This window comes from Coregonus clupeaformis, chromosome 20 (assembly GCF_020615455.1).
Source record: "Coregonus clupeaformis isolate EN_2021a chromosome 20, ASM2061545v1, whole genome shotgun sequence".
Classification (NCBI taxonomy): Eukaryota; Metazoa; Chordata; class Actinopteri; order Salmoniformes; family Salmonidae; genus Coregonus; species Coregonus clupeaformis.
The window spans coordinates 19,641,006-19,661,286 of record NC_059211.1 but is presented as its reverse complement, the minus strand read 5'-3'; the positions used below and the strand labels follow the sequence as shown (position 1 = coordinate 19,661,286).

General features: G+C 43.9%; 1 protein-coding gene across 1 annotated transcript in view; it reads left to right on the top strand.

The window, feature by feature from the left end:
* The window catches only part of xxylt1 (xyloside xylosyltransferase 1), an 83,635-nt gene extending 64,927 nt beyond the window's left edge, over nt 1-18,708 (top strand). The window contains exon 5 of the mRNA XM_041839756.2: nt 18,035-18,708. Coding sequence (XP_041695690.1) covers nt 18,035-18,431 — 397 coding nt within the window. The 3' untranslated portion in view covers nt 18,432-18,708. The remainder of the gene's footprint in view (nt 1-18,034) is intronic.
* Nucleotides 18,709-20,281: the final 1,573 nt, after the last annotated feature.

The window sequence follows — 20,281 nt, the reverse complement described above, 5'->3', positions numbered from 1 at the left end:
GAGAGCTCTTTGATCTTGGCCATGGTGGAGAGTTTGGAATCTGATTGATTGATTGCTTCTGTGGACAGGTGTCTTTTATACAGGTAACAAGCTGAGATTACTCAGCTGAGATTACTCAGCACTCCCTTTAAGAGTGTGCTCCTAATCTCAGCTCGTTACCTGTATAAAAGACACCTGGGAGCCAGAAATCTTTCTGATTGAGAGGGGGTCAAATACTTATTTCCCTCATTAAAATGCAAATCAATTTATAACATTTTTGACATGCGTTTTTCTGGATTTTTTGTTTGTTATTCTGTCTCTCACTGTTCAAATAAACATACCATTATAATTATAGACTGATCATTTCTTTGTACGTACAAAATCAGCAGGGGATCAAATACTTTTTTCCCTCACTGTATGCTTCATCACAATTCTATCTCGGAGATCTACGGACAGTTCATTGAACTTCATGGTATAGTTTCTTCTCTGACATGCACTGTCAACTGTGGGACCTTTATATATTCATGTCCAAACAATTGAATTGGCCAATCAAGTTGTTGTGACATCAAGGATGATCAAAGGAAACTGGATGCACCTGAGCTCAATTTGGAGTGTCATAGCAAAGGGGTGTGAATACTTTTGTAAGTTAGATTTCTGTATTCCGTTTTCAATACATTTGAGCACATTTCTAAAAACATGTTTTCACTTTGTCATTATGGGGTATTGTGTGTAGATGGGTGAGAGGAAAAACATTGATTTAATCCATTTTGAATTCAGGATGTAACACAACAAAATGTGGAAAAAGTCGAGGGGTATGAATACTTTCTGATGGCAGTGTATACTGTACTATAGGGGGAGACTAAACGGAGTGAACACTTTAGTATAGGAAGAATAATAATCCCCCTCCATTCTTGGAGAAAACAGAGCCATGCGTACACATGGGCTGTGCTCCTTAAGAGATGTGAGGCAATGTGGTTGTAGCAAGAAATGTATCATAATGTTCATGCTATTTTCAGAAAATGATTTCATCTTTTACTTTACTGCCAAGCTGATCAGTGGTCAGGTAGGTAAAGGGTGTATGAAAAGGCAGCATGTTATTGGACCTGCTCCAGAGCGGTTTTCCTGCAGTCCCAGCTGTGTGGGAGTGAGCCTGGGCTCCGGACTCAGTCATCCCCAGCCTTTGTTCTTGGCCTGATTGTGACATCCCATTCACAGCCACGAACACAAACACCACCGGTCCGTTTAGACTGCAGCGCTGTTTTCCACCCGGGTCCTGCATCAAAACAGGACGTCACAGTCGGAGGGAGGCTGTGTGTGTGTGTGTGTGTGTGTGTGTGTGTGTGTGTGTGTGTGTGTGTGTGTGTGTGTGTGTGTGTGAGAGAGAGAGAGAGAGAGAGAGAGAGAGCGAGACTGGGCCATGCTCACAGGAAGGGGTTGTTTAGCAGCTGCTTACTGCTGTAAACAAACAAGTCTAGGACCTCTTGTAGATTTTAGAAGGAGGGAGTGTAAATGAGTGAATGTGTATGAGCGAAGTCTGTGTGTCTACAAGTGTATATGAAATGAAGTTGGAGTGAGTTTGAGTGTCTGCATCTCTATCATTGTAGACTTAGGCCTGTTTTTCTGTTTAACCCCTCTCACTTTTGGGTAGAGGTCCCTCCTTTTTTGAGTACAAATGCTGTGGAGATGGGCAGTGTGCGCTGTGCCTATTACATACAGCCTTTTTCATAGAACATTCTATGCAGTTAATGAGTAGTAGAAGTGCACAGGTTCTCTCTGCTCATATTCGCCCAAGTGTCAGAGGGGAGTCTCAGTCTAGAGCGGGAAATGTTGCTACTTTTCTCCACATCCGGAGCAAATTCATCTCAGCAAGACTTTGAAAAGAGAAAGACTGAGAAAGAATCCAATTTAGCTGGACCTGCATATCATCAATCTTGCGCTCGCTTTAAGGAAAAGCTTTTTCCCTCAATATTCACTCTCCAGAAGGTTGTGTAGACAAGATGAATGTGTTTTGTTTACAGCTCATTATTTTACTCTTAGCAGAAACCCATTACCCATACATTTGCATGAATGTAAATTGGCTGGTTAATGTACCATTTTACACTACAGAGCACTTTTCACTCCTGAGTCACTAAACTGCATTCCTCAGCAAAAAAAAAGGATTCTGCAAGTCTCCAGTGAAATCAACACAAGGCAGTTCATGCAAAACTGTATCTGGTCACTCTGTGTACTCAAGCAGTCTGTTTTTGAAGACATCTGGAAAGACCATCGGTTCTGGTGGATTTTGTATATAGTGTATTGTTTTTTTTTGTGTCACTTATGTCCCCTTGTCCATCCCCCATGGAAGTGAAGACACCGGCCCTGTCTATCCTGTGCTCGCCCCTCTGGTCCTCTTTTCGGGTTACACTAGAGTTCACATAGAGAGGTTATTGTCCTAACGTTGTGTCTCTATGCAGTGATTTTCCAGTAGGGATGCCGTCTGCCTGGGCCGAACAGATCCCCATCTCTGCTCCCACCGTAGTCCTGCCACTGTTGCCACTCACTGGGGGGGTGAGTGCCACTGTTGCCACTCACCCCCCCCCACCCCGCCCTTACTGTTCTCTGTGTCTGGATGTACACAAACAGACAAGTGTCCACATCACTTACCGCACGCACACAGTCGTACTGGCCTCTCTAGAGTTTACCGTATCCCACAAGGACCTACGTCAAGACCCAGTATGTTTCCAATCCCGACCTGTTTGTGTGTGTTCCCAGGCAGCAATGACGTGTTTGTCCAAGTCAGGGTGGCAGCATAACACAACAGGCTGAAGTTGAATCAGTTAGTAAAACAAGTCAGTTAAAGTTGTGGGAAGAAAAGGGGACAAGAAAATGGGTGACAGCTTTTTTGGGGGGAAATAAAATGTTTTTACAGCACAGTGAATTTAGTTTGTTAGACAGAAAGGCCCAAGGTTTTTTGGCCCACAACCAAAACAAGCAGTAATAAATCAGCTTAATCCCAAAAGCAATTTTTCTTGTTGAATATCAACTATTTTGAATATTTAACTGCAGTCCTTAAATGCTCAGTAACGACAGTAGGCAGCAAGCGTTAATGATGTGATTGTGGAATGTTTTCCAGTATTACAGATACACTGGGAATATTAGCATCATACTCATACAGTACGTTTTCTGCTGTTGTACACCTTGTATGTTCATGCAAAAATATAAATAGTCTGTGTGCGTGCATTCAAAGGGGTTTGTGAATGAATACTGATTTGTGTGTGTGTGTGTGTAACCACTCCTCCTCGGGCGCTCTCCGTGCTGAGTGAGAGGGCTGAGAAGGCTCTCTGCTCCTCATATTGTTTGTTGCTAACGGAAAGAGCGTTATGCAGGAGCGCACAGCCCTCCTCGTCGTCATTCACAACACGTCCCTCCAATGAAAAGTTCATTATTGGAAAATATGTTCTTCCTGTCTCATCCTTTAATGTTTTAAAGCTCAGCTGCCCCTCTTACATAACACCTGTATGTACAGCCAGACAGAGACAAAGAGAAATCGGACCACTGTGTACCAGAGAGAGACAATAACTATAAGCCAGTGCACCTGTCTGGTTTACTTGCTGGTTGCAGCAGATCTGGTTTACTTCCACACCTCCATAGTCCACTTAGGCTGTGTTTTACACAGACTCCAATTCTGATATTTGTTCCACTAATTGGTCTTTTGACCAATCACATGGGATCTCTTCACATCAGATTTTTTTCAGAGCTGATCTGATTGGTCAAAAGACCAATTAGTGAAAAAAAAAGATCAGAATTGGGTTGCTGTGTAAAAACAACCTTAAAAGCCTATTAGAAAGTAAAACTGATTGAGCTCAATTATGGGCCATTTATCTCATGTCATTTCCTGAAAATGTTCTTGACACAGAATGACTACACAGCATCCACTTACCTACCAAGGTTATCATGTGAGTGCTATAATCATTAGCTTCTAATTGGTCTTAAAATACTGTTTTCCTCACTGCACAGTCAAAGAGCCATCTGTCGGAGGAGTAAGACCTACCTACTTGTAATTCTAGTTGTGTTTCAGAGAATACACATAACCCTATGTGATTTAAGGGCATAGACTCATACTATGTTTGTGGTTGATGGATTATTTTTGTACCAAGGTGTCATTTCCTTATGAGGGGGTTGGTACATCATTTAATGTGAATGCGTATGAGGTGTAGGCTGATGTTTCCACCGGCCAAGTAGTTCCTTATTATATGCCCCTTTGGCCTTTTTCTGGATAAATCAAAATAGAACTTTTTTTTTGGAAGGGGGTTCTGTTTTTGTGCTTCACGTTGTCAAATGATAATCGGTTGGGGAATATAGTGTGAATGTTTTATTAAAGGTGTAGAAGTTTTCACCTGCCGAGTGCCAACTCTTTTTACTTTCTTGTTATATCCCCATTTCATTCTCCTCATTGAAACAGTCTGCTATACATTTTACATTTTAGTCATTTAGCAGACGCTCTTATCCAGAGTGACTTACAGTTAGTGAGTGCATACATTTTCATACTATACCTGCACAATCTGCCGAACAGCACTGCAATGCAGAGAACAAGTGTTCGTTTTTTATCTCTGTAAGAATAGTATTCCCCATCTCCGACTCAACATGTTTAATCTGCTCTGTGAGTTCCGGTTGTTCCCTGCTCTGAACAATGTGGAGGGCAGATTTGAATGAGGAGTGGTACAGATCGTCCCTGACGTTTTCTTATGCTCCTGTTCGAGAGGCTTCACGCCACAGCCTGGCGGCTTCCTGTGAGCTCACAAAGAAACAGCAGATGAGAGCGCCGACAGCAGACTGTTCTGAATGGTGACCTACTTTATTTACCAAGTAGAGGACTATGGTCTCAAAGGCAAAGAATGACAATTCATCCATTAAGTCCAAGACCCAGACCCTTTGGCCTCATGCAATTTGGTTACATATTCGTTGCCTATACTCCCTCATCTACATGCATCGAGTTCATTTTGATCAAATGTTGAATCTTGATTTATCTGTTGCTTTTAGACTTTGGGCTGAAAACAGCAGATAACTATTTGACATGGAGAAGTGAGAGGTGAAATGTTCTGGTATACTTGTAATTGTAAACACGTGTTTTAGCACATCAACCATGCTGTCCCCTTTGAACAGTTCCTTCTGGGCTCTTATGTAAAGCTTTTATTGGAAATAGTTTCATGCACATTTCGCTCAATTGATGTAGATGGATGGGCCTGAGCAGAGTTTGTGTTCAATTCCTATAAAGGAACATGTTAACTCTACTTTTGGCTATGTCACTGTGACTTTAATGACCTTGGACATGAGGACTTTAAAATGAGCAATTTTCACCTTGCAATTTCCCTGTTTTATCATCAGAGGATTGTAGTTACTTAAGTGGACAGAAGTGTGTGTGCTGCATGCTTGCGGGTGTGTGTTTATGCATGTTACCCTGTGGACATTTGAGTCTGCCACCAAGATTCTATCCAACCCTAACCCCACACTGTACACTCCCCTACGTATGTATTTGGACACTGATGCTACTTTTTTGTTCAAATTTGACTCGATACTCCAGCATTTTGGATTTGAGATCAAATGTTTCCTTTTATTGTCACCTTTTATTCAATTTTGTATACATACCTGATTTACCGTTTAGTAATGAAAGCACTATAGATCTAGTCCCTCCATTTGAAGATGTCAAGTATTTGGACAAATTTCACTTATAGTGTACAAAAGTAGTCAAAAGTTTAGTATTCGGTCTCATTTTCCTAGCACGCAATGACTACATCAAGCTTGTGACTCTACAAACTTGTTTTGGTTGTGTTTTGGGTTATGTTTTACCCAATAGGAAGTGAATGATGACTGGAGTAATTTTATTTCTAAGTACGGTAGATAAGATATTTCTGAACACTTAGAAAATCAAACCTGATAATGCCATGATTAAGAAAAATCATGAATGAATCATGAATAATGATGAGTGAGGCTACAGCAAAGCATGTTACCTCTCAACATTACCAAGAATGGAGGAGATTAGCATTTTTGGGGGGTATGATCTTTGTCCCTCAAACTTTCTCACTCATCATCATTCACGATTCATTTATTATTATCCATAATCATGGTAGCATCCACATTCTTGTCGAAGTGTTCAAACATTTTCTATTCTTACTTACAATAAAAGTGGCTCCAAAATGACACAATACATTATTCACCATTCACTTCCTATTGGACAAAACATTATCTGAAACACAACCAAAACAAGCTGTAAATGCATCCAACAAGTTTGTAGAGTCACAAGCTTGATGTAGTCATTGTTTGCAAGGAATGAGACCAAATACTAAACTTTTGACTACTTTAATACACTAAGTGAAATTTATCCAACTACATATAACATCTTCAAATGGGGGGACTAGATGTATAAAGAGCTTTCATTTCTAAACGGTAAAACAAATGTATGAAAATACCATCAAATAAAAGGGGACATTCTGTGCTGTCGCCTCATATAAAACATTTGATCTCAAATCCAAAATGCTGGAGTATAGAGCCAAATGTATAATGTTAACATCACTGTCCAAATACATACGTAGGGGAGTGTCCTTCCCCCTTCGTAGCTCACTCTTCACCTTGGCCCTAGCTCAGCAGTCGGTATTGGCCAGGGTTTTCCTCCACTGCAGTCTTAGTGCCGTTTGTCCTCCGTCTGTATGATGGCTTCCTATTCAACGTAAGGCCTGGTCTCAAAACAGTCATGTGAAAGGCTTTGTCAATGTTGCCCTAGCCGATTGCAGAGGGCCCAAATATGTGGCTGAGTGCACGTAGCACTCTGCCTGACTAGACTTAGGAGAGAAGGATGGTTTCCAAGATCTGGATTGAGGCACAACAAGTGCCCTCTCATAAATAAGATGTGAAAAACTATCAGGCCAGAAGAATTTCACCAAAACACCTACGCTTTCCCTTGTTTTGTTGACACACGATGCCCAAAGATAAATGACTAAAATCAAATCAAATCAACTGTTATTTGCCACATGCGGCGAATACAACAGGTGTAGACATTACAGTGAAATGCTTACTTACAAGCCCTTAACCAACAATGCAGTTCTTAAGAAAATTTAAAAAACTGTTAAGTGAAAAATAGAATATAGCAAATAATTAAAGAGCAGCAGTAAAATAAGATAACAGTAGGGAGGCTATATACAGGGGTACCGGTACAGAGTCAATGTGCGGGGGCACCGGTTAGTCGAGGTAATTGAGGTAATATGTACATGTGGGTAGAGTTAAAGTGACTATGCATAGATAATAAACAGAGTAGAAGCAGCGTAAAAGAGGGGGGTGGGGTGGGGGTGGGGGGGTGGGGGGGGGGCAATGCAAATAGTCCGGGTAGCCATGATTAGCTGTTCAGGAGTCTTATGACTTGGGGGTAGAAGTTAAGAAGCCTTTTGGACCTAGACTTGGCGCTCCCGTAATGTTTGCGGTAGATGAGAGAACAGTCTATGACTAGGGTGGCTGGAGTCTTTTGATAATTTTTAGATCCTTCCTCTGACACCGCCTGGTATAGAGGTCCTGGATGGCAGGAAGCTTGGCCCAATGATGTACTGGGCCGTACGCACTACCCTCTGTAGTGCCTTGCGGTCAGAGGCCGAACAGTTGCCATACCAGGCGGTGATGCAACCAGTCAAGATGCTCTCGATGGTGCAGCTGTATAACTTTTTGAGGATCTGAGGACCCATGCCAAATCTTTTCAGTCTCCTGAGGGGGAATAGGCTTTGTCGTGCCCTCTTCACAACTGTCTTGGTGTGTTTGGGCCATGATGGTTTGTTGGTGATGTGGACACCAAGGATCTTGAAGCTCTCAACCTGTTCCACTACAGCTCCGTCGATGAGAATGGGGGCGTGCTCAGTCCTCTTTTTTTTCCTGTAGTCCACAATCATCTCCTTTGTCTTGATCACGTTGAGGGAGAGGTTATTATCCTGGCACCACACGGCCAGATCTCTGACCTCCTCCCTATAGGCTGTCTCATTGTTGTCGGTGATCAGGCCTACCACTGTTGTGTCGTTGGCAAACTTAATGATGGTGTTGGAGTCGTGCCTGGCCATGCAGTCATGGGTGAACAGGGAGTACAGGAGGGGACTGAGCACGCACCCATGAGGGGCCCCCGTGTTGAGGATCAGCGTGGCAGATGTGTTGTTACCTATCCTTACCACCTGGGGGCGGCCCATCAGGAAGTCCAGGATCCAGTTGCAGAGGGAGGTGTTTAGTCCCAGGGTCCTTCCTTAGCTTAGTGATGAGCTTTGAGGGCACTATGGTGTTGAACGCTGAGCTGTAGTCAATGAATAGAATTATCACGTAGGTGTTCCTCTTGTCCAGGTGGGAAAGGGCAGTGTGGAGTGCAATAGAGATTGCATCATCTGTAGATCTGTTGGGGCGGTATGCAAATTGGAGTGGGTCTAGGGTTTCTGGGATAATGGTGTTGATGTGAGCCATGACCAGCCTTTCAAAGCACTTCATGGCTACAGACGTGAGTGCTACGGGTCGGTAGTCATTTAGACAGGTTATCTTAGTGTTCTTGGGCACAGGGACTATGGTGGTCTGCTTGAAACATGTTGGTATTACAGATTCAGTCAGGGACATGTTGAAAATATCAGTGAAGACACTTGCCAGTTGGTCAGCGCATGCTCGGAGTACACGTCCTGGTAATCTGTCTGGCCCTGCGGCCTTGTGAATGTTGACCTTCTTAAAAGTTACTCACGTTCGGCTACGGAGAGCGTGATCACATAGTCATCCGGAACAGCTGATGCTCTCATGCATGCTTCAGTGTTGCTTGCCTCGAAGCGAGCATAGAAGTGATTTATCTCGTCTGGTAGGCTTGTGTCACTGTGCAGCTCGCGGTTGTGCTTCCCTTTGAAGTCTGTAATAGTTTTCGAGCCCTGCCACATTCGACGAGTGTCAGAGCCGGTGTAGTACGATTCAGTCTTAGTCCTGTATTGACTCTTTGCCTGTTTAATGGTTAGTAGGAGGGCATAGCGGGATTTCTTATAAGCGTCCGGGTTAGAGTCCCGCTCCTTGAAAGCGGCAGCTCTACCCTTTAGCTCAGTGCGGATGTTGCCTGTAATCCATTACTTCTGGTTGGGGTATGTACGTATGGTCACTGTGGGGACGATGTCATCGATGCACTTATTGATGAAGCCAGTGACTGATGTGGTGTACTTCTCAATGCTATCGGAAGAATCCTGGAACATATTCCAGTCTGTGCAAGCAAAACAGTCCTGTAGCTTAGCATCTGCGTCATCTGACCACTTCCTTATTAACTGAGTCACTGGTGCTCCCTACTTTAGTTTTTGCTTATAAGCAGGAATCAGGAGGATAGAGTTATGGTCAGATTTGCCAAATGGAGGGCGATGGAGAGCTTTGTACGCCTCTCTGTGTGTGGAGTAAAGGTGGTCTAGAGTTTTTTTTTTCCTCTGGTAGAAATTAGGTAGAACGGATTTAAGTTTCCCTGCATTAATGTCCCTGGCCACTAGGAGCGCTGCCTCTGGATGAGCGTTTTCCTGTTTACTTATGGCCTTATGCAGCTCATTGAGTGCAATCTTAGTGCCAGCATCGGTTTGTGGTGGTAAATAGACAGCTAGGAAAAATATAGATGAAAACACTCTTGGTAAATAGTGTGGTCTACAGCTTATCATGAGATACTCTACCTCAGGCGAGCAAAACCTCGAGACCTCCTTAGTATTATATTTTAAGCACCAGCTGTTGTTTGCAAATATACACAGACCGCCACCCCTTCTCTTACCGGAGTCAGCCGTTCTATCCTGCCGATGTAGCGTATATCCCGCCAGCTGTATGTTACCCATGTCGTCGTTCAGCCACGACTCGGTGAAACATAAGATATTATAGTTTTGAATGTCCCGTTGGTAGGATAACCTTCATCTTAGGTCGTCCAATTTATTTTCAAATGATTGAACATTGGCTAATAGGATTGATGGAAGAGGCAGTTTACTCGCTCGCCGTCGGATCCTTACAAGGCACCCCGACCTACGTCCACGATATCTCAGTCTCTTTCTCATGCGCAATGACGGGGATTTGGGCCTTGTCGGGTGTCTGTAGGATATCCTTCGCATCCGACTCGTTGAAGAAAAAATCTTCGTCCAATGGTGAGTAATCGCTGTCCTGATATCCAGAAGCTCTTTTTGGCAGAAACAGTATGTACAGAATAAATTACAAATAATGCGAAAGAACACACATAATAGTACAATTGGTTAGAGGGCTTTAAAATCGCAGCCATCTTCTCCGGCGCCATTCTTGAATTTCAACTCCAAGAAGCATTTTACAAAGGGACAAACGCTGCGTTGGGAGGTTGACATTTGACATTTTGTTCATGTGATTTGGCTGTTAATTGTATTCCACTTTTAGGTCCTCATTATTTCATAGTGAAGGCCGCTTTGTGCGGCAAACGTTGTCAAGGTCATTATGTATTTTAACTATCGCCAGGCAAAGGTGGTGGCCCTGCAACTTCATCATTCTCTTTCTCTCAAGCATCAAAACTTTGATCCTTTGATTTTAAAGGTTTCTGTCATTGTATTACTGTGATTCAAATTTTCATTTCATCATAGAGCTCACAAGTTAACCTGTTGCGCTTTGAAGACAACCCATGGAATGGAGATGCAGTACTGTAACTCAGAAACTGTCAGTTCACCATATCAGGTAGTGGAGACAAAACAATTGGTTAGACTTTCAGTTCTCCCTGTTTCTTTTAAGTTTTCTCGTTCTTGTGGCTTTTCAAGCTAAAGTCCCAAGTGGAGGTTACACAGATAAAAGCAGGAGGCGTAACATTTCAGGTGCCTCCGGAGCTTCAAAGAGCACGAGTTAATTCCAGGAGGCCTTTGAGATGTGCTTGCTATCTCCTGGTTGTTTACCTGGACAGCTTTCAGCTCCAAAGGCCTTCAAGTAGAGGAGGGACTTTCTCTGAATTGGAGGCACGTGGATAAAAGCTGTGTTTTCAAGTCTTCATTGACACTGCCTGAGCCTCTCCACAGCAGTCAAGGAGAGTCTGGGAGGCCATCACTCTATTGTTTCCTGACCGTAGAGACTGACTTAACTGCACTATCCTTGAGAATAGGCTCCTATGAACTTCAGTCCACAAAGAGATGGAGAGGGAAGGATGAGTTTTTCACCTTGCCTGTGTTTTGACAGCGCTTTTGCAAACCATCCTCTGAATGGTTGTAGAGCATTCTGTGGATTTCCTGCATGAGCTGCTGCTTATGCGAGAAAGGCCTGCTCTGCAGGTATGCGTTATTCACTCTCGCACGCTGCAAAGGGCTAAGCCTGCAGTGTGTGGAGGGCTAAATGACTCTCAGTCCTGAGTCCACCCTGAGCTCGGTCCATACCGCATCTGCCCTCGGTCACCATTGGAGAGTGCTGTGGTGTTGATGTGGTGGAGAGTCAGAGTCTGGCCCTGAGGGTAACCACAGCTGAGCAAACACACTGTTAGACTACTAGGCTGCTGGCCTCACATTCCTCTGTTTGAGTTGGAGAGCAGAGCACAGCATGTTGGAGGCAGGCTACTCCTTTCCTAGAAATTACCCTTCAGATCAGAGCTGCCTGGGGTTAGCCAGAAGGCTAAAAACAAAGAGCTACTGAACTAGGACTATGCACATGACCTGGCAGTTAAAGGGATCATCCACTCCAGAAAGGAAACTCCTGTCAATTTGGTTATAGCCTATGTTCTATGAGTGGGTAAAATAATGATTTTCACCATGTTTTAAGTGGTCCGTCTGTGAAATCAGGAAATCCTGTTGTGCCGCGTCAAGGTTCTCGTCACTGGAGATATGGAATAACAAACTATCACATTTCTTAATGCTTTTAAAACAATTACCTGCATTCCAGATTGCAAAATCAGCCAATAGATGGTATGGGCATAGGCATACATATCTAGAACACATCCATCTGTCCATATCGCCATGACAAAGTATTTATTTAGTTAAAATGTCCTCAAAGTACACAGTGCACCTTCAGATCAATATCCTTTCTTCCTTAAAGGCCCAATGCAGCCATTTTTGTGTCTCAATATCAGCAGGGTCCCAAGCTTGGTAACGAGCTTGGAGGGGACTATGATGTATTCCTGTTATCTAGGTGGGTGAGGGCAGTGTGGAGTGCAATTAAGATTGCGTCGTCTATGGATCTGTTGGCGCGGAATGCAAATTAGAGTGGGTCTAGGGTGTCTGGGATGATGGAGTTAATGTGTGCCATAACCAGCCTTTCAAAGCACTTCATGATTACAGATGTGAGTGCTACAGGGCGGTAGTCATTGTGGCAGGTAGCCTTAGAGTTCTTGGTGGTCAGCTTGAGACGTGGGGATTACAGACTGGGACAAGGCGAGGTTGAAAATGACCGTGAATATGCCTTTCAGCTGTTCTGTGCATGCTCTGAGAAACCTAACTCACGCCGGCCGCGGAGAGCGAGATCACCCAGTCCCCTGGGTCGCGGGGGCCCTCGTGCACGGTTCGGTGTTGTTTTTGTCGAAGTATACACAAAATGCATTGAGTTCGTCTGGTAGAGAGGCATCGTTGGGCAGATCCTGGCTGGGTCTTCCTTTTGTAATCTGTCGGAGCCTGTGTAATTCCACCCTGTTCCTATATTGTCCTTTTGCTCTCCTGCCTCTCTTTCAACAGTGTTTTCTCTTAGGTCAGAATTACACAGAGCCCAAGGTAGATGAGTCGAAGTTGAAGCCGAAATTGAGGTTCGTAACTGCCGATCTGATGTTCAAAAAGTGTTGAAGAAATTTCAGCGGATACATTTAGTGCCAAAAAACTAAAGATGAACACCAAAATAATCACAAAATAGCACAGCTCGCAAGACTGCAGCCATACAGTACGGCGCCATCAGTAGAAGGTCCTGTAGATTGTATTTTCAACTAGAAATTATCAGGAAATAACTGTTGTACAATATGATACAAAACACAGGAACAACAGAATGTTGACTGCACTGGGCCTTTAAGGTGAAAAGAAAAGTAACCACATGTAACATATGGATTTGCATTAGTATACGCATCAAAAGTAGGCTTGGGCGGTATACCGTATACCGGGGTATTTGGAAATAGCCACGGGAAGTTTTTAAATAAATTGTTATATTTGTAGCTTATTTTTTAAGTAAATGCCTGCAGTCAACTTGTGCAATACTGAATGAGATAAACGAGGTCACGTTCTTCATTTCACTGGTCACATTATTTTACATTGAAGCTTACCGTAGTTCTCCAGAACAGCTGAGCCAGTCACGTCTTTGTTTGTAAGTAGCACATCGGGAGAAGGCGGGAGCAGGTGAGTCCAGCTGGGGGGCATTGTCATGCTGAAACAGAAAAGGGCCTTCCCCAAACTGTTGCCACAAAGTTGGAAGCACAGAATCGTCTAGAATGTCATTGTATGCTGTAGCGTTAATATTTCCCTTCACTGGAACTAAGGGGCCTAGCCCGAACCATGAAAAACAGCCCCAGACCATTATTTATCCTCCACCAAACTTTATAGTCTGCACTAAGCATTGGGGCAGGTAACGTTCTCCTGGCATCCGCCAAACCCAGATTCGGCTGTCGGATGGCCAGATGGGGAAGCATGATTCATCACTCCAGAGAACGCCTTTCCACAGCTCCAGAGTCCAATGGCGGCGAGCTTTACACCACTTCAGCCGACGCTTGGCATTGTGCATGGTGATCTTAGGCTTGTGTGTGGCTGCTCGGCCATGGAAACCCATTTCATAAAGCTCCCGACAAACAGTTCTTGTACTGACGTTGCTTCCGGAGGCAGTTTGGATTTTTACGCGCTACGTGCTTCAGCACACAGCGGTCCCGTTCTGTGAGCTTGTGTGGCCTACCACTTCGCGGCTGAGAAGTTGTTGCTCCTAGATGTTTCCCCTTCAAAATAACATAACTTACAGTTGACCAGGGCAGCTCTAGCAGGGAAGAAATTTGACAAACTGACTTGTTGGAAAGGTGGCATCCTATGACTGTGCCACATTGAAAGTCACTGAGCTCTTCAGTAAGGCCATTTTACTGCCAATGTTTGTCTATGGAGATTGCATGGCTTTGTGTTCAGTTTTATACTCCTGTTAGCAACGGATTTGTATAAAATAGCCAAATCCACTAATTTCAAGGTGTGTCCACATTTTTGTATGTGCATTCGGAAAGTATTCAGACCCCTTGACTTTTTCCACATTTTGTTATGTTAGAACCTTATTCTAAAATGGATTAAATAAATACAAATCCTCATAAATCTACACACAATACCCCATAATGACAAAGCGAAAACAGGTTTTTAGAAATGTTTGGAAATGTATTAAATATAAAAAACAGAAACCTTATTTACATAAGTATTCAGACACTTTGCTATGTGACTGGAAATTGAGCTCAGGTGCATCCTGTTTCCATTTATCATCCTTGAGATGTTTCTACAACTTGATTGGAGTCCACCTGTGGTAAATTCAATTGATTGGACCTGATTTGGAAAGGCACACACCTGTCGATATAAGGTCCTACAGTTGACAGTGCATGTCAGAGCAAAAACCAAGCCATGAGGTCAAAGGAATTGTCTGTAGAACTCCGAGACAGGATTGTGTCGAGGCACAGATCTGGGGAAGGGTACCAAAAAATGTCTGCAGCATTGAAGGTCCCCAAGAACACAGTGGCCTCCATCATTCTTAAATGTAAGAAGTTTGGAACCACCAAGACTTTTCCTAGAGCTGGCTGCCCAGCCAATCTGAGCAATCAGGGGAGAAGGGCCTTGGTCAGGGAGGTGACCAAGAAACCAATGGTCACTCTGACAGAGGTGCAGAGTTCCTCTGTGGAGATGGGAGAACCTTCCAGAAGGACAACCATCTCTGCAGCACTCCAAAAATCAGGCCTTTATGGTAGAGTGGCCAGACGGAAGCCACTCCTCAGTAAAAGGCACATAACAGCCCGCTTGGAGTTTGCCAAAAGGCACCTACAGTGAGGGGAAAAAAGTATTTGATCCCTTGCTGATTTTATACGTTTGCCCACTGACAAAGAAATGATCAGTCTATAATTTTAATGGTAGGTTTATTTGAACAGTGAGAGACAGAATAAATAAATAAAAATCCAGAAAAATGCATGTCAAAAATGTTATAAATTGATTTGCATTTTAATGAGGGAAATAAGTATTTGACCCCCTCTCAATCAGAAAGATTTCTGGCTCCCAGGTGTCTTTTATACAGGTAACGAGCTGAGATTAGGAGCACACTCTTAAAGGGAGTGCTCCTAATCTCAGCTTGTTACCTGTATAAAAGACACCTGTCCACAGAAGCAATCAATCAATCAGATTCCAAACTCTCCACCATGGCCAAGACCAAAGAGCTCTCCAATGATGTCAGGGACAAGATTGTAGACTTACACAAGGTTGGAATGGGCTACAAGACCATCGCCAAGCAGCTTGGTGAGAAGGTGACAACAGTTGGTGCGATTATTCGCAAATGGAAGAAACACAAAATAACTGTCAATCTCCCTCGGCCTGGGGCTCCATGCAAGATCTCACCTCGTGGAGTTGCAATGATCATGAGAACGGTGAGGAATCAGCCCAGAACTACACGGGAGGATCTTGTCAATGATCTCAAGGCAGCTGGGACCATAGTCACCAAGAAAACAATTGGTAACACACTACGCCGTGAAGGACTGAAATCCTGCAGCGCCCGCAAGGACCCCCTGCTCAAGAATGTACATATACAGGGCCGTCTGAAGTTTGCCAATGAACATCTGAATGATTCAGAGGAGAACTGGATGAAAGTGTTGTGGTCAGATGAGACCAAAATCGAGCTCTTTGGCATCAACTCAACTCGCCGTGTTTGGAGGAGGCGGAATGCTTCCTAAGACCCCAAGAACACCATCCCCACCGTCAAACATGGAGGTGGAAACATTATGCTTTGGGGGTGTTTTTCTGCTAAGGGGACAGGACAACTTCACCGCATCAAAAGGACGATGGACGGGGCCATGTACCGTCAAATCTTGGGTGAGAACCTCCTTCCCTCAGCCAGGGCATTGAAAATGGGTCGTGGATAGGTATTCCAGCATGACAATGACCCAAAACACACGGCCAAGGCAACAAAGGAGTGGCTCAAGAAGAAGCACATTAAGGTCCTGGTGTGGCCTAGCCAGTCTCCAGACCTTAATCCCATAGAACATCTGTGGAGGGAGCTGAAGGTTCGAGTTGCCAAACGTCAGCCTCGTAACCTTAATGACTTGGAGAAGATCTGCAAAGAGGAGTGGAACAAAATCCCTCCTGAGATGTGTGCAAACCTGGTGGCCAACCGCAAGAAACGTCTGACCTCTGTTTTTTGCCAACAAGGGTTTTGCCACCAAGTACTTAGTCATGTTTTGCAGAGGGGTCAAATACTTATTTCCTTCATTAAAATGCAAATCAATTCATAACAATTTTTACATGCATTTTTCTGGATTTTTTTGTTGTTATTCTGTCTCTCACTGTTCAAATAAACCTACCATTAAAATTATAGACTGATCATGTCTTTGTCAGTGGGCAAACGTACAAAATCAGCAGGGGATCAAATACTTTTTTTCCTCACTGTAAAGGACTCTCAGACCATGAGAAACAAGATTCTCTGGCCTGATGAAACCAAGATTCTTTGGCCTGAATGCCAAGTGTCACGTTTGGAGGAAACCTGGCACCATCCCTACGGTGAAGCATGGTGGTGGCAGCATCATGCTGTGGGGACTTTTTTCAGCAGCAGGGACTGGGAGACTAGTCAGGATCGAGGGAATGATGAACGGAGCAAAATACAGAGAGATCCTTGATGAAAACGTTCTCCAGAGCGCTCTGGACCTCAGACTGGGGCGAAGGTCACATTCCAACAGGAGCGCGACCCTAAGCACAGAGCCAAGACAACGTTGGAGTGGTTTCGGGACAAGTCTCTGAAAGTCATTTAGTGGCCCAGCCAGAGCCCGGACTTGAACCCGATCAAACATCTCTGGAGAGACCTAAAAATAGCTGCGCAGCGATGCTCCCCAACCAACCTGACAGAGCTTGAGAGGATCTGCAGAGAAGAATGGGAGAAACTCCCCAAATACAGGTGTGCCAAGCTTGTAGCGTCATACCCAAGAAGACTTGAGGCTGTAATCGCTGCCAAAGGAGCTTCAACAAAGTACTGAGTAAAGGGTCTGTAAATGTTATATTTCTGTTTTTTTATTTTATTTTATACATTTGCAAAAATCTCTGAAAAACTGTTTTTGCTTAGTCATTATTGGGTATTGTGTGTAGATTGATGATATTTTTTTTTTTAATAAGGCTGAAACGTAACAAAATGTGGAAAAAGTCAAGTGGTCTGAACACTTTCTGTACATAAGGCCATCTAACCAGTTATCAAATAATGTTCTATGCAGTTATCCTTGCCGGCAAGTTATCCAGCCAGCTAACATCAGCTATTTTAGCCAGATAGCTAGCCTAGCCAGCTAGCAAGCCTAGGCCCTAGCCAACCACCCCGGAGGCATAAGCACCAAGCCAGAGCCTGTCAACTCGAGACTAGCCAGCACAGGCAGGAACCCACAGAACAAAACTTAAACAAAACCCTCGCCAGCAGATCAAAAGAAAAGAGAGAGCAGAGACTTCCAGCTGTATTTACAGATTGACAGCTGGGGGAGGCAGGATCGTGCTTCATTGGGCAGAGGGAAAGTCAGTGAGGGTAATCCAATAGCGATATAGCGAGGGAAATCAAAAGTAGATGGATTCCAGAGGTAATAATCCAGAGCCGGCAGAGGGCACAGGGGACAAGGGGAACAGTCAACAAGACTTTACTCCCTCAAAACCATATATCTTTGCTGAGACGGAGGTCCATAAATTCTTATATTTGAATTGACTTAAAATGCAGGTGCAATTGTGCCAAACTTTTTGCTCTTAATTTGCAATCATCAGTGCCATCTCTCTGTCTCCCACACAAGGAAATTACATATTCTCTACACTACCTCTCAATTTACCTCTACATTACTTTATCTGCCTTGTTCTAAACATCCTGCTTTACTGAACAACCAATGGTTATTTCTCTAAACTTCCCTTTGTCTCTGTGTCCCCTTCAGACACACCTTCTGGCAGTACCGTAAAGAGAACCCTCAGTCCCGTGTGGGTGAGCCTCCTCCGGACGGCTTGCCGGGCTTCAACAGTGGCGTGATGCTGCTGGACCTGGGGGCCATGCGGACCTCGGCCCTCTACAACCAACTCCTGGAGCCCAGAAACGTGACCCTGCTGGCCGACCAGTACCACTTCAGGGGCCACCTGGGCGACCAGGACTTCTTCACCATGATCGGCATGGAACACCCAGGGCTGTTCCATGAGCTGGCCTGCGGCTGGAACCGCCAACTGTGCACCTGGTGGAGGGAGCACGGATATGGGGACGTGTTCCAGCTCTATTACCACTGTGACGGGCCGGTGTATATTTTCCATGGAAACTGTAATACGCCCATTCCCGATGACTGAGTTGGGACCTTGTTCTGGAGAGAAATAAGTTATTTGCTACACAACTTTCTGGGTCACAACAAAACTCCAAAAAGGCCTTAGTTTGGCAACAAACATTTTGGAACCAGAACCACTTCGGTACTGTACCGCTGCTACTGTAAAAGCACTCCTGCCCCCTGCTGTAGCTAATAATGAATGTGGTGCATTAATACTTAAGTGTCAGTCTAAGTAACATAATAAAACAATCCCCATCAAAATCCGTCAGTTTAAGCTAGAGATATGTTTTTTGCATGTGCTGTGTCTCAATCCACCGCATCTGCCTATGTTGGCCTTCCGCATCTGCGGTGGAAGGTGGCCGAGCTACAGCGGTGTTTGTCAGACCATGAGACATCCCAAAACGTCTTCTCACGAAAACGTCTGTAGTGCCTAGAAACTAATATATTTTACTCTACGACCCCCACAAGTGTCACAGGACTCATCTGAAGGTAACCCATACAAATGAATGGAAGTATGGAGGCAGTTTTGTGGCAACAAAAATAATATATAGGACAGACACTTCAAAACCTTATTCCTCATGATTTATTTATTGACTGTCTTTTTGCCATTTATGAATGTTATTCAATGCGTTTCTATGGGCTATAGTAGTAAAGGCCAACTTTAATATTCTATCCCCCCAAAAAGTATCTATATATATTTTTTTATATCTAAAGGTCCTAAAATGCAATATCATATACAGTAGCTAAATGATCCATGGTATGACCATCTTAAAACAATTCCCCAATGGTTTAGACTTGTAGGGACCTTGCTGGTGAAAATGGCCCCTTTGCCGAATGCCATACTTTGGTTTCTCAGTTCACTTATTGGGAACATTCAATGTTCTTGACAGATTTTGGGAGAGAAAGGGGAGTGTGCAAAAGAGAAGATGGCAAACCTTCCCAACAAAAATGACTCTGCGAGTTTGCATTTAACATTTTAATATAAACTGTAATAATGTATGAGAGAATATGAGCGGTTTAGTGTGAGTACTGTTTTGAGCTTCTGTCTGTCTGTGTGTGTCTGTCTGTGTTTTGTCTTTCTCTCTTCTCCCTCTTATCAGCCTCTCAGGTGTGAGACTAGGTGAGGGTTAATAATCAGTGCCCATTCACTTCCTGTCCCGGTGACGTTCTGAGGGGGCTTTTGTTTGCCAATTCTGGACTCTTCTCTGGCAGGTTGAGTGGGCAGGACACATTGGCACCCACTAGACATCCCACTGAGTTCCTAATGGAGAGAAAAAAGGGGGAGGGTAGAGGTGAGGGATGAGGAGAGTGCTGATAGGCTACACCTACACATACTTGACCCACTCACACACACAAGACTTTTCAAGTGGGATGCAGCCACCATAGTGACTGTACACACTGACCCACTTTTGTGTTAGTCTCTTTGTTCCCGGGAGCTGATGTTAACACATTCTACTCATCATACATGCACATTGAAAATGTGTGGTACAAAACATGTAAAGAAAAAAAGAAGGGATTGAATACCCAAAGGAAAGGGCACCGATGTCTGCTCATTAGATCAATTTGGGTTCACCCTATTTCTTGACAAATTGGCAGATTTGTTCTTCAGACATTTTCCCTATTTCAGAAAAAAAGAGGAAGCTTTTTATGTATATTATAGTTGAATGTGTAATTCAACTAGACTATAGGGGGTAGTATTTCCTTCCACTCTACCCAATACCTACCTCCGGCATAGTGATAAAGATGTTCATTAGATGGCAGCTGATTTGATTCATATTTCCTAAGTATTTCCAAAATAAATCTAAAGGCAAGCTAATGATGTCACTCTTTTTTTGGATTTGGTCCATTGACTAGCTCCTATGTGTAAGTACCCTA